At 34.0% G+C, this 15,712-nt stretch overlaps 1 protein-coding gene across 1 annotated transcript in view; it reads left to right on the top strand.

Moving 5' to 3' along the window:
- The window catches only part of LOC122799750 (kinesin-II 85 kDa subunit-like), an 888,373-nt gene that overhangs the window by 291,273 nt on the left and 581,388 nt on the right, over positions 1-15,712 (top strand). Inside the window, exon 6 of the mRNA XM_044069019.1 lies at positions 6,393-6,470. Within this exon, the coding sequence (XP_043924954.1) occupies positions 6,393-6,470 (78 nt within the window). The remainder of the gene's footprint in view (positions 1-6,392; positions 6,471-15,712) is intronic.

Raw genomic sequence — 15,712 nt, 5'->3', positions numbered from 1 at the left:
CAACCTGGGCTGACCCTCTAATATACTTATGCCTAATCCTGTCCACCCTCGTCACACCCAGTGCAAATCTTAACATCTTTAACTCTGCCACATCCAGCTCAAACTCCTGCCTTTTTGTCAATGCCACTGACTCCAACCCATATAACATAGCTGGCCTCACTACCCTCTTGTAGACCTTCCCTTTCACTCTTACAGGTACTCGTCTGTCACAAATCACTCCTGACACTCTTCTCCACCCACTCCATCCTGCCTGTACTCTCTTCTTCACCTCTCTTCCACACTCACCGTTACTCTGAACTATTGACCCCAAGTATTTAAACTCATCCACCTTTGCCACCTCTACTCCTTGCATCCTCACCATTCTTCTATCCTCCCTCTCATTCACGCACATATATTCTGTCTTAGTCCTGCTGACCTTTATTCCTCTTCTCTCTAGAGCATATCTCCATCTCTCCAGGGTCTCCTCCACCTGTTCCCTACTCTCACTACAGATCACAATGTTATCTGCAAACATCATAGTCCATGGGGACTCCTGTCTGATCTCGTCTGTCAACCTATCCATCACCATTGCAAATAAGAAAGGGCTCAGAGCTGATCCTTGATGTAACCCCACTTCCACCTTAAACGCATCAGTCACTCCCACCGCAGACCTCACCGCTGTCAGACTACCCTCATACATATCCTGTACCACTCTTACAAACTTCTTTGACACTCCTGACTTCCTCATACAATACCACAACTCCTCTCTAGACACCCTGTCATATGCTTTCTCTAAGTCTACAAAAACACAACGCAACTCCTTCTGACATTCTCTGTATTTCTCCAACATTCTCAGAGCAAACATCGCATCTGTAGTGCTCTTTCCCGGCATGAAACCATATTGGTGTTCACTAATCATCACATCCCTTCTTAACCTAGCTTCCACTACTCTTTCCCATAACTTCATGCTGTGACTGATCAATTTAATCCCTCTGTAGTTACTACAGCTCTGCACATCACCCTTATTCTTAAAAATCGGTACCAAAACACTTTTTCTCCATTCCTCAGGATATGCACATGGTTTGAAGAAGCATTTGTGAAAGCGCTCACCATTTGTGTACACCATTAAAGTGGTGTTGTTTTAAGTACGGAGTTATACTTTTTTATACGTTATTTGTGAGTGCATGGTTGCCTCTGCCTGTGTTGTTTTATTTGATATATATATATATATATATATATATATATATGTGTGTGTGTGTGTGTGTGTGTGTGTGTGTATGCGCATGTGTATACTATATATATATATATATATATATATATATATATATATATATATATATATATATTTAAATATAATCAGCTCTGGTATCTTTTTTCAGAAAAAACAATTGAGCAATAATTATAATTTTTTTTAACTGGCATTAAGAATGTTTATCTAACAGTATTTTCAGTTTTGTCCAATACTTATAACAATTTTTCTTTCCTTTGGATCTTACAGAAATCATACTCATTTCTTTCTGGCAAATATGTTGGCAAGATTAAGAAACTCTCTAAAATTTGGGGCAGAATTATTTTTCCATTTTCTTGTTATAACTTTCCTAGTAATTGCCAAATGTATCCAAACCAAAAAGTATTCAGAAAAGGTGATACAACCAGGAACTGGTGCATTAGTTAACAATAAAGAGTCACTTATAATTACCTCTTACTATCCCTTACAATCAGAAGAAGCAGATAATACCTTAGGCATAATTGTTAATTTTTCCAGAGTATAGCTGAACCCCTCTATTTTTCTTTAAAACTTGAGGCCACTAAAACCAAATCATCTTTATTATTTAAATACTCTACATCTTTGTCAATTAAGAGTTTCTTGTAAAAGAACAATATTTGAATTTTGGAAATTCATAGATGTACAAACTAAATTTTTAGCACCACCATTCATGCCATTAACATTAAGGGAGACAGCTTTTAACATATTCATTATTTTACACTTTAAATTTATATTTATAATGAAACAACGAAAGGTACTGTCATCTTTAAAATTGACTATAATAATATTTAACATTACAATAAGAGATACCAATGAAATGTTACTATTAATGATAGTGTACAAAAAAGGGAGAAAAAAATTAACAAAAGTTCCAACTCATGGAAACTATAGTTTCTAGTCAAATTTTAGACTGCTAAAACTGACTAACCAACCCTAATTATTTATAATACTAAAATAACAGAACAAATAGGAAACCGTCCAAAAATTAATTATTCAGTTGTTTATATTATTAAACTTTATATATCACACACTAAAAAATATGGAATGTGAACAAAAAGAATATTTAAGATGAATTAACAATATAGATTTACAATATTGAATTAAATAACTTTTAATTGAAGTATATTGTTGTATTTTATAGATAGATACTTCCCTTAATGATAAAAGAAGATCATTCCTATACTTTTACTATTGAAATGATAACTATGAATTTTGGTAAGAGTTACAGTAAAATTAATGACATTTTCTTTATTTTTTTCTTTCCTTTTACTTTTGAGAATTAATAGATAATTTCTTACAAAAATATCATTAAATATAAGATTATAAGAACAATTAATACATTTTACTCATTGTTTAATAAACCTAAGCACTTAAAGATGCTCAAATTCATTTCTATAAGCACTAAGCTTACATTAACAGTCATTGCATAGCATTATCTCTAAGATACACTGAAATAGCTAATAATACTAAGCAATATGGAGCATAAAACAATGCTGCAATCTAAGTTATTTCCTTGTTTCCACTAAATTGTAATTGACAAGTAGCAAAAGTTCATTCCTTCAGCTCAGTGCTGCATTATAGAATTTACTCTCTCACTATCAGGTGAAAATGTGATCTGCTTAGATTTAAAACTGTCAGCTATGCAGATTTCCATAAGTAGTAATGACTGATTATTTCTAGTCTTGATAACTGTTAAACTAACAAGTGATCCTGACTATAATATAAGACAATGAAGTTTCCTGATATTTGACTAAAAATGAAGTAATACATTTTAAATGCGGCTTTTTAAACTGTAAGTATGTTATGACTGGAGATTGGCAAGAGTAGGGATAGTAAAAAAATACATAAAAATAGAGAGAAAGTACATTACATTCAGCAACTAAACAAAAAAATGTTATAGTATATTTTAACTGCTGACACTTATAAAATTAATACAATATATAACTTAAAATAAGTATGAAAAATATTGGAAAAGATGATACAGATGTGTTAATACTATTAGCATCTCACTTGAATAATTACTGTTACTGAATCAAAAGTAGGTGAATGAGAATGGGTCTTATAACATAACTGCTGTGAGGCTCTCTATATAATCATAACAACAAAGGACCCATTTAAAATACAGACATACTATGAGGTAAAAATATAAATTTCCTTAGGTATGTACTATTCAAAGTAACTCTATTCATCACAGTTAAAAAATCAAACCCCCTTTCAAACACAAAAACTGGAGCTTTACCATTAATAAAATTCTAATAAGAACAAATAATGTATTGTTCAAACATTAGTGGTCACAGTATAACTCACTGTAGTGCTTAGAATTGTAAGAAACAACGCTCAATCTTATTACAAATAGGCTAAAGTAATATAAGCCTCAAACTTGACTACATCAACCTTTTAAAATATTTCTTTTGATAATATCAAAAGCAACTCTAGTAATAATAAAACAGCAGTGATAAGACAGTAAAATACCAATTACGATTTACAGCAATGAATGGAGGTAGCTCTGTATAATGATGAAATGGAATGATTTAGCATAGCATATTTAACCTACTATATCAATTGTAAATTATCAAAATGAGTGAGAGCTATTATTAAAATACAGATATAAAAAAGCTATAAGTCTTACATAAAAAAACAATAAGGTTATTATGGGTACTGCCATGATGTAATGATGCAGGTGTGTCATTAGTCAGTGTAGTGTACTACAAAAAACAATACTGTAGTCATGAAGCTGCAAACAGAGCCATTGTTAAAGGAAATCATGTTGTGTTCCAGCAGTTACCACTTTGAAATGTTTACACTTCTAAGAAAACTGGCAAATTTAAAGCAATAACACTTCATAAAAATAAAATTGATCATTGACAAGAATATTACTTACTACAATCACAATAGTAGGCACAATGAAACAACAACACAAAACAACCTCAAGAAGCAACCAGAGAAAAAACATAAACCAAAAATTACAACTTCAACTACAATGCAGATTTAATCTCAATCTCACCATAAACTTCAGACAAATTACAGCAACAATATCACCATCACTCAAACATCAATAAAAAGCAAACAGGTAAATAAAGAAAGGAAAAAAATAGAAAAAAAAAGATTATATAACAAGATTAATAACTCATAACTAACAGTTAAACAAGGAATCCAAATGAAACAGCTGGATATGTCTACCTCTACTATGTTTTTTACTTACCCAAGTAATGAGTTAGTAAGTGAGTAATACATACAATAATTATTTAAATAAAAGATAATTTTCCTTTCAGGGTTTTTTTGAATGTGACATAGTCTTCCAACTAGATTTTCAGCACGTCTCTTAAGACTTGCAATGGCACACTCCATAACTTCAGTAGTAGATAAATAATTATTTTCATGAACAAAACAAATACCATCATCAAAGGAATCAAATATCTTAGGACTATCTTTAACGTAAATCCTTTTTTCTGACTGGAAAAAAAAAGAATTTTAAAGCCATTTTCTTAAGTTCTGTAATAAAGGGAAGACAAAGTTTCCTTTTAACCAACAACTTTCTGGAATAGTCATTGTCAAATATTCTAAGATTATTTCCAATTTAGGAAGAGGAGAAGACCAGGTGTGCTTAAGAACTAAGTATTTGTCCAAATTAGAAATTAATTTAACTATAATTTATCTTGGAGAAATAATTTTTATTAGATATAGAAGTTAATGATCTATGTGCACATTCAATGCCATGAAATTAGGCTTCAGGTAAATTCAGTATTGCTGGTCTCCATGAAGTAGAAAGTTGATTGTGCTTTCTTTTTCCATTTTCTCTGGCACTCCAAAAAATTTGTATAGGTTCATAGGTAAGTACTAGGCTAGTTGTCATTGTGGGCTGTTTAAGCCTAGCCAATTTCTCTCAAAGGCAAGAGTCAAACCCTGTAATTTGTGTCTGTGAGGTAAACACCTTAAGCATTGTGCCAACTCCCAACATCCTTATGTTATTCCTTTTTTCTCAATTTTATAAATTATCAATCTTTTCCAGAAGTAAGGTGTTGATTAAGTAGAAATTCAGTTTGAGTCTACTCTTCTTTAAAACTTTCATCTGTATCCATTCAAAAAATCTTCCATCTCATTTATTTTACTGTTCTGTTGTTTCATCATGTCTTTCATTAAAAGTAAAAGTTCATTATAATCTTCAATAGTGTCTATTTTCTTATCATGTTTATCCATTTTAATGAAATTTCCTGAATGGTAGAGATTAAGTTACTGAGTTTCTTCTTCACTGAGACTTCTTGTGAAGTAGTTTTAGAGTGACTCGTTTTGAAAAAAAAATAACTTTAATATTAGATTTTCTTGCTAGGAACTTATTAAAATAATAACTTTAAATAGGTAAAAAATAACACAAACTAAAAAAATAAAAACAAAAATATGCAAAAGGACCTTTTAACTTAGAATCCTGATTAAACTATGAAAATAAATTGGAGAGCTTCACACTAGAGCAACTAGCATCCTACCATCTTGGCTCAGAATCACTATATGTAACACTTCTAATGCTATATATATGTATCAAGCTGCAGTGGTTATTTTGCTTCTTATATATACGAAAGACTTGTACAGTGTTACAACAAGGGGTGGTAGATAAACATTATTCTACTTCATGTAAAGAAGTTTACAATACCCTGTGTACACATTCAATTAGATTAAACAACTATAAAAAGTGGAAATAACAGCAATGAGTAGGGAATTAGAAGGTGGCAGGATTCAGGATGGTTGAACGTATGTGGTTACACAGAGTGAAATCATGCTGTAGTAGAAGTAACAAATATCGCCCTTTCCTTTTACTTTGTAATCCTGCATTTATTACATATATGGTTGTGGGTGTGAATGGAATGCAACCCCCCTTGTGGAGAATATAGGGAGGATTGCCCCTGTAAAGAACACTTAAAACATTTGCGGTGTGTATGAGGAAAATAGATTATTTACTTATAGGCTATTTAAATTTTTGTGATTTTGTCTTCCACTATTAGTTTTGGTTCCTAACTTGCAATCTGAATTTGTATGCCTACTGTGAAAATGGGGACATGGTGATAATGGGAAAGAAAATTACTAGATTCGTAGGCATTTATGCAAATAAAAAATGTATTAACTGCACTTTTTCAAACAATATATTTTCTTCTAGTTGACTGCAGACTTTTTTGGGACACTGAAGGAAACAAGACATCCAGATGACTTCCTGGTTTCAGTTGCATTCATTCAGGTAAACTCAGCTTTAAATCTGCAGGAGTGTGAGTTATTTAATTTACCCTTCTCTTGGTTAACTCTAGTGGTTTTACCATAAGACTGCCTTATGCCTGCTTGCTCATTTCAATTAAAATTGACCATTGGATTATTGTGGAATCTCATCACTTGTTTTTGGATAACAGCTGAGTTTGATTTATATAGATAAATTGCTATACCCTGCCTTTCAATGGAATTCAGTATATTATACCCCAAATGGAATTAAAATAAGAGGTAGTCTGACTGATGTCTCATTTACTGTTACTTTGTAGCACACTAGAAATGAAATATGGATGCTTACTAAATCCAGTATGGATGCTGAGTAACAGTTCCTGTTTGATGCCCCTCTTTGTCAGTCATCAATTCGTAAATGAAAGTTATTTTGCTTTATACTTGAACTGTATTTTAATTTTTTCAATATGATTATTTTATCAGTCATATTACTGAAAATGCTTGCCTTTGTATATATTTTAACTTTCCTCTGTTAAAATAATTTGAACTTGGAGAAGAAAATGAGCTATGTTAAATATCCTCAGTCAGAATACTCCCTGAAAAAAGGATTTGAAATAAAACGTATCTTCAGCTCAGGATTTATCTTGCAAAATAGAGCAGCTTCATTCAAAACCAAACTTTATTATGGGGAAATTGTGCTAAACAAAATGATTTACTGAAGTCTATGATTCAGAAGCAGGAAAAACAAATTAAATATTTTGGATCTTCTCTTAATGATTCAGATGGATGACTTAAAGCAGAAGAACATCAGGCAGAATTGCTTTTTAATCAAAATTCATGGCTGACAGATAAGATAAAAGACATGGAAGTAGAAAAAGAATAATCTAAGAATTGATGGTGTCACTGAACATATAGAGGGGCATAATATGGCTGCCCTATTAATTACATAGCTTCTGCAACTATCAAAACTATAGGAAGATATATCATTTGGAAATGAAACAGTACATAGATCCCTGCAGAAACCTTTTGTCAAACTAAATCCACCTCTAACACCAATAACAGTGAAGTTGACTTCCTTTCTCAATAAGGAAATAATACTAAAAACTGATTGGTGCATGTCTCCTTTAATAGTAAGAAACATGAATCTAAAGTCTGATAATGGTTATGATTCTAAAACTACAGAAAGAAATATAATGTGCTGAACATTAGTTAAAGCTCTCAACCAGAATAATATAAAAGTGAATATTTTATTTACTAATAGACTCAAACTCTTTATTTACAGTGGCAGTGAAAGCTTTAATTCTTAAAAAGAAGATATTTTTTATTCAGAAAAATAGAATAATACCTAATGATGAAAGTGTAGACTGGGCTTACACTTTCACAAAGAGGAAATCTGGAAAAGGAAACTGGAAGAAGTAGTTGCTTCTTATAAAGTTCAAGTTATTCAAGTTCTCCATTAGATAATACTAGTAAAACAGAAAGACACAATTCTACTTTTTTACATAGTGTTATAGCTATAATTCAGAGTTAAGTAAAATGTGTACATTATAAAGTAGTTGTTATAGTCACAAAAGAAATTCTTGATTTAGATGTTCATAACCTGAATTTGAGTTGTAAGTTCAAATGTGACTTCCTTTGAGGCACAGGATAAGCCAGACTACGCAGTTTAGTAATATTTTATAATACTAATACGACATACTGTATAGCTTGTTTAAAAGTTATTTTCTGTGTACTTCCTGTGTAAATTGCAAGTTTCAGGTTTAAAAAGTACATTCAGCACCAGTTTATTAATATTAAGTACATGGAAATTGCTCTGTGTTTATGAATGGTTTAAGTTCTTCAAGTTGATCACACAATTTAACTAGCTTTCAATGCTTTTAATGTTTAAATTAACGACATAATCATGAAGATAGTTGAAATTATAAAAATAATTATACAGCAGTATCATTCTGAAATGTTTTGGTCATAACACAATATAAAAACAAAATTCACAACTGGAGGAAAACAGACGTAATACACTGGTACGGTGAACTTTCTATAGGCAAGCTGCTTCAGGTTTTGAAATTACAAAATTGTCAGGAAATGCATCAAAATACATGATTCAGTCTTTGAATATGTATTTAAAAATTTGTAGTGAGAAAAAAAATGAAAGCATATAAAGGGCTGCTACCTGACATAAGAGTTTCTATACTTTAAATAGAAATGTGGCAAACATAATGCATATTGTGCTTTTCTTTAACATAAACAGATAAGCATATTGATAGTATTTTTAATGTACAATGTTTTCTTCTCAGTGAAAATACAATACACAGATTTCTTATGATACATACTGAAAGTTGTAGTGTGGTATAAGGTCCTGCAAATTTAAATGTGACCCGTATTCTGTTTGCTTTTAATTTGATTATGTAAAAGTTTAGGAAATTACCTCTACAGGCAATGATATTATATTAGCAGATAATTTATGTGTAGTTTGTTTAATCTGAATCTTTAATAGGTTTGTATGAATGTAATAATTTATTACCTTAATTTTAGAAGATACTAAATTACAGAAGAATATTGGAATATAGCTCCCATAGACATTTAGTCATTTTTTTCAAAAAATGATTGGCTATGTAGGCAGTACTTTATTTGCTTTAATGAACATCTACAGCTAGACATAAGACCTACAATCAAACAAGAAGAATCTGTAAGCAGGGGGTCAAGTTAAGTGACATTATACAGGAATCAGTTTAAAGGATTATAAGTGTTTACAGTCAATGACACTTGCAAAATTGTTTTAATGTATATTCTAAAGCAATGTGGAGAGATAAAGAGGAAATAGAAAGCAACTTAAAAGACATATTAAACAGCTTTTTAAATGACAAATGACTGCATGAAGTAAAGGGTGATAGAGTACATAATGTTCTGTTTAAATGAATAATGTATATGATATCCATTTCACCTATAAATAAATAAATATATATATATATATATATATATATATATATATATATATATATATATATATGGGTCTCGGACATTTGCACGAATGAGCAAACGTCCGAAACCCAAACAGCTGGGCATACTTACGCAAAAGTGCTTTTCACCGAAGAAGGACTTTCATGTAAGTATGCATGTTGCCGAGGCCGTACTACGGTGCGGATCAGGGAAAATTCCCTTTTCCCCACTGTAGTGCGGTCTCGGAGGGAAAATATTAAAGTAAGGGGTATGTGGGGGGCACAGCCCGTCCCCACATGGGGAGTGGAGGGGGGTGAAGCTCCCCCCTGCTAAAACGTTGATGCATTTTTTGTTTGTAACATGCTTTAACGAAAGTACTTTTTCGATAAAAGCTCTTTCGTTAAAGCGTGTTTGGTTGTTATGGATTTGGATGTTTGCTCATTCGAGCAAATGTCATAGATCCATATGTATATATGGTTCCCATTCAGAAGCCTGAAACATCATAAGCCTGAAAATCAAAATCCTGAAACCAAAAGCCTGAAAATTCAGAATCCTGAAAACTCAAAATCCTGAAAGCCCAAAATCCTGAAAGACCAAAATCCTGAAACTCAAAATCCTGAAAACACAAATAATGCTAATATGTCACTATAAAGACACTAATATCTACCAACTGACCCTGACCCTAACCCTAACCCTAAGGTCCGTCACTATCGCACACTCACCTGACCCGCGCCCTAACCCTAACTCACTTAAACCGCCCCTAACCCCAATATTTGTCACTATTGCATACATGCCTAACCTGCCCTAACCCTAACTCACTTAAACCGCCCCTAACCCTAAAATAAAACCAACCGCACACTTACCTGACCCAAACGCATGACCTAACACCACAGGGCTAACAATAGCAAAGCCACAATGACATCAGTATGTCTATTTTGTGTTTTCAGGATTTTGAGTTTCAGGATTTTGGTCTTTCAGGATTTTGGGCTTTCAGGATTTTGAGTTTTCAGGATTCTGAATTTTCAGGCTTTTGGTTTCAGGATTTTGATTTTCAGGCTTATGATGTTTCAGGCTTCTGAATGGGAACCGTATATATATATATATATATATATATATATATATATATATATATATATATATATATAATTTATAGTTGTTCACAGGCCTAATAACTTTATCAGCAGATACATCTTAATGCAATTGCATGACCAGAAGGAAATGGGTAGTTCTTATTTTGAGAATTTACCACTTGAATGGAGGTTTACTGACACGGGAAGGGAAACTGACTGGAATTTTAACTGATAAAAGGAGGTACCTTCCCTGTATTTGTATAAGCAGAGTTTTATAGCTAGTAAAGAGACATGGTGTAAGGACAAAACCATAACTCTATATTTTAATGTTTTACCTACCTAATTTTTTAACTTTCTCAGCAAATGAAAAATGAATCTTAACTGCTTAGAAACGTGTAGTTAATACAGAGTTCTTAATATTGTAAAAAAATGTAGAGGTCTATGCACCTCAGTATGCAAACTGTGTCAAGTTAACATTTTCAGCCTTTTCATTAATTATAAAAATATAAGCATGCTCAGTTATAACTTCAGATACATTTATTATATATTTCTATTAGCTGGTTTCAAATAACTGTTTTTTTCTAAATAATTACTGTTGCCTAGAAGATATTTATATTAATGTTTGTGAAATGATTTGAACTAAGGGTGTGGTCTGACTTACTCTAAGTTTTAGAACAAAGATGATTTACACAGATTAAGCGATGACACCATGTTCAGAATAAGAAATACAATGAGGCAGGGTACAGCTTAAGAATTTAAACATCTTGAAATTATAAGGTGGAAACAAAGAGATTTATTTCATGGTATATACATTTTGAATGTATAATTCTATAGTATTACATACACATTTAAACATTATTTTTGTCTTTGAGTATACAATGAAAGATGATTGAGAAATAGGATGTACGTGGGTCAGTGTCTCCCTTTTATTGGGGGGAAAGATGCATGATAATTATGATGTAATGAGGTTACATGTCCATTTGTATTATATATTCATTCGTACAGGATGTAAAGCTTTAGAAAATGAGGAGTACAGGAAATAAAACTGCTGTAACAAGACTGATGTCACCACCTGCTTTACTGGTGTCTTAAGCATTTGTAGTCATGGATGGCAGATACCCTATTTCCCACTGTCACTGATTTCTTCTTTAGACGTTTTAGTGTGCGTGCGTGCGTGTGTGTGTGTGTGTGTGTGTGTGTGGATGTGTGTGTGTGTGTGTGTGTGCGTGTGTGTGTGTGTGTGTGTGTGTGTGTGTGTGTGTGTGTGTGTGTGTGTGTGTGTGTGTGTGTGTATAAGACAGAGAGCATGTGTAAGGGAGCACCTTTGCCAAAATGATGCATTGGCTGCCAGGAAGGCCACTATCACCATGTGGTCTGAGATTAACACAGTTAGCTTGAGTACTACTCAAAGACATGATAATGAGCTGATAATCTTTCTCCCTGTGATCATAGCTTTTTCTGAATTGCATTTTCTCACACTTATGTAAAATGACTTTATTTTACAGTAGGCAATGTAAATGAATGGAGACTCTCCTCAAAAAAAAAGGTAATCTGGTGGTCCCCTGCTATAAACAAACTCTACAACAGAAGAAGGAAACTGATGCAGAATAAGGTGAAGTCCCAAGACTGGAAAAACTCCCTTATCAGCCTCAACAAAAGGTTGAGATCCCTCATCAAATCCTCTAAAGCTAGCCATGAAAACAGAATTGCATCAGATAGTAAAGACAACCACAAGGCCTTCTATAGCTATGTAAAGAATCTCCATGCCAATACCCAGATTTGCTTTGAGCTACTGCACAATGATACCTCCTATACCGAGCCAACAGATATTGCAAATATACTGGCGAACAGATTCAGTGCTAACTTTACCCCCCCCCCCAAAAGGACCAATCACAATATCAGTAGATTGCCAGGCACCCAGTATTACTGCTGCACAGGTTAAAACAGCACTGTCCAAGGCCAAGAATACAGCTTCTATGGGGCCTGACAGTATTCCTGGCTGTGTTCTACATGAGCTACAGAGTGAACTGGCACCTCACCTATGTGCCCTGTTCAATCACAGCCTCACCTCAGGCTTTGTCCCTATTGAATGGCGCACTGCTACAGTCATCCTCTCCTCATTAGCCTGACGAGTCTGATATTCAAAGCTATGGAATGCATCATCATGGACCTAATAAACAAGGATATAGGGAATCTCCAAACTCTGGATCCTACACAGTTTGGTTTTGTGAAGGGTAGATCATTCCTGCTCAACTTGGTTGACTTCTTTGAGTCAGTCAGCAGAGCTGTGGATGAAGGTAAGGTGGTTCATACAACCAACCTTGATCTGTCCAAGGCCTTTGATACCATTCCCCACTCAGGAATCATAGAAAAATTTACTAAGCTAGGCATCAACCCCTATATCACTAGGTGGGTTGCAAACTGGCTCACAGATAGAACCCACAGTGTGAAAGTAGCTGATTCCAAGTCAGACTGCCGACCAGTCACGAGTGGAGTCCCACAGGGTTTGGTCCTGGGTCCTCTCCTGTTTGGTATCTACTTCTCTAAAGTCCAGACCAACATGAAGGCACTCTGGCTGACAAAGTTCACAGATGATTGCAAGTTGGGAGCTATTATTAACTCCCCAAGTGATGTTGACATCCTACAGAAAGGCCTCACTGAGACCAACGACTGGTGTCAGAACCATGGCCTTAAGCTCAATGCCAAAAAATGTGTCCTCATCCTCTTTGGGAAAAGCCCAGTTACCTTGAATTGCCACATTGATGGTAGTCCACTGAACACAGAAGGCATTATAAGAGATCTGGGAATACAGGTTGACAGCAACCTCTCTTTTGACCATCACATTGCCACTGGGGTCAGAAAGTCCTTCTATGTGGCACATCTCATTACTAAGGGTTTTGCATCCAGGAAGAAAGAGGTCATTGTCTCCCTCTACTCTTCCCTCATTAGGCCAATCATCAAGTACAATGCCCCATTTGGCATGTACCTCACTAGACATTTGCAACAACAGGAGAGGCCACAAACGTACCACACAAATAGGATCCCAGGCCCTTAACACTTGTCCTATATGGACAGACTCAAAAAAACTCCAACTATTCTCTGTCTCATATTGCCTACTTAGAGGCAGTCTCTGCTTGACTTACAAAGCCATGTCTGACCCAGCTCTGTTAGAAATGCTACATCTAAAGAAATCCCAATCCCTCTGCACCACATGCTCCAGAGACCTCAACCTCATTACCACAATCAACAGAGCAGGCTGGAGGGACAGGTTCATAACCCAGAGACTGCCCATGCTATGCAATAGACTTCACATACATGTCAAGCAGAGCACCTCACTGGTCCTCTTCAAGAGACATCTTGATGAGTGGATGGGAAATAGAAAATTTACCCAGGGAATCACTCCAGTGGCTCTACTCGACAGAGGCACTAGGAACTAATGTTGGGTGGCATGATGACAGGGTAATCCTATGGGCTAGGCTTGTAAAGGCTCCAGGGCCATTAGCCTAGTGCACACCTATGAACCTATGATGGCTTTGATTCTTACCGTTTTCTCCGTAAAAACTCATACATTGGAAGATAGTCTAACACAATAAAAATCTAACCTTTTATGCAAGACTAAAGATGAAATTTATGAACGAGCATATGTAATTGTTTTATGTGTGTTTCTTGAAGGTGTCAGTTGTATCTTTCTACAGTTTAAGTTGGTTTTATTTAGATATTTAGATCTTTTACCTTTGGACCATTGTTTGACATGCTAAGTTTTTTATTATTTACAAATTACATCCAGAGAATAATATTAATTGTAAAGGAAAAATCTTCCTAAATGTCCAAAATGAAATCTCTCCATTATGGAAGTACGCCTTAAGAACTTTCATATTAAAACAGGACAAAGATTCTAAACTATGTTCATCTTATAGGCTGAAATTTAACTAAATATTAATTATAAAATATTTATGTCCATCTTGTCAGATATATTAAAGTGAATGTCCTTTTTCCTTATAATCCAGGATCAAAAAAGCTTCATAATGAATAGACAAATGCAAGATAATATTAAACGAATATTAATGTCAATGGATTGTGCAGTCAGAAATGAAAAGGACCTTTTTAGCTGGAGGTATATTTTTAAAGTGTTGGAAATCTCTGGATTTCCTATTGTTTACATAAAATATAAATTATGTTGCATAATAATTATTAAACTGTTTATCACAAACATTAAACCTAACTAAAGGAAGTCTTTCTCTCTTTTTTCACCATAACATCAGAATCTATAGAAAATTCATTGACAAAATAATTACACTGAAGGTTTAAAAATAAGTGACAATGTTCATTCAAAGATAATATTACATGCAGATGACATATTGCTGACTATAATAAATATTAAAACTTCTTTAGCACATCTTGACTTTTATTTCTTACAGAAAACCTCATGTTTTCAATTTAATGAAAGAAAGATATAAAAAGTCTTAATAAACCAATGTTCTACTTAAACGGTGACAAGATTATTGAACAGCCTGCAGTCATGATGAGCTGTTTATCTGACAGAGATTGTCATTTTGTTTATTTAAGTGTTCATGAACTTTCCTTTAGAAATCTATTGCATTTTGTCTTAGTTTTACCTTGTCGGAACAGATACCTAATACAGAGAGATCATTTGGGAAGGCCAACCCCATTAGTTTCTTAACCTTGATTTATCTTCTGTTCTTCCTCTCTCCCTTTCCACTTTAATAAAAAAAACTTTATTCAGCTGCTTTTACTGTATTTGTGCTTCCTCCTCCAACTCTATTACTTCATCTTGCTTTTTCTGCTGCTTGTTCTCAAAAGTATTTAATTGCATATTTTCTGCTGCACTTATTACTGCTTGTTTATAGCCTGTTTAAATTGTACACACACACTCAATTGTCTCAACAGGTACTGCTAGGACTCTGCCATAATCCATGTTGGTGTGAATGACTTGAGATTTACCTCCCTGGACTATATGAAGAGAAGCATAATTGAGCTGAATATGTGTCCCAGGCAAATATGTTCGTAGCCTTAAGCAGCATTCTACAGTCACCCAGAATGATACCTTAATACAAACAGAAAATGATTGACTTTACCAACTGGCATAGTTTCTGGTATCAGTCCAGGGGGATCCACTACCTGACAACCTGGGAAGATATGATTGATAGACCATGATGCTTTGCCAGAGATAGCCTGCAAATGTCTCACTTAGGCTTCAGAATTCTGGCCTCCCCATAGTGCCGTTTTTAGGAAAAGTGATGAG

Source organism: Protopterus annectens, chromosome 4.part0, assembly GCF_019279795.1.
Source record: "Protopterus annectens isolate FY-2018-M chromosome 4.part0, PAN1.0, whole genome shotgun sequence".
Classification (NCBI taxonomy): domain Eukaryota; kingdom Metazoa; phylum Chordata; order Ceratodontiformes; family Protopteridae; genus Protopterus; species Protopterus annectens.
The sequence above is the reverse complement of the archived record's forward strand: the minus strand, read 5'-3'. Positions and strand labels throughout refer to the sequence as shown.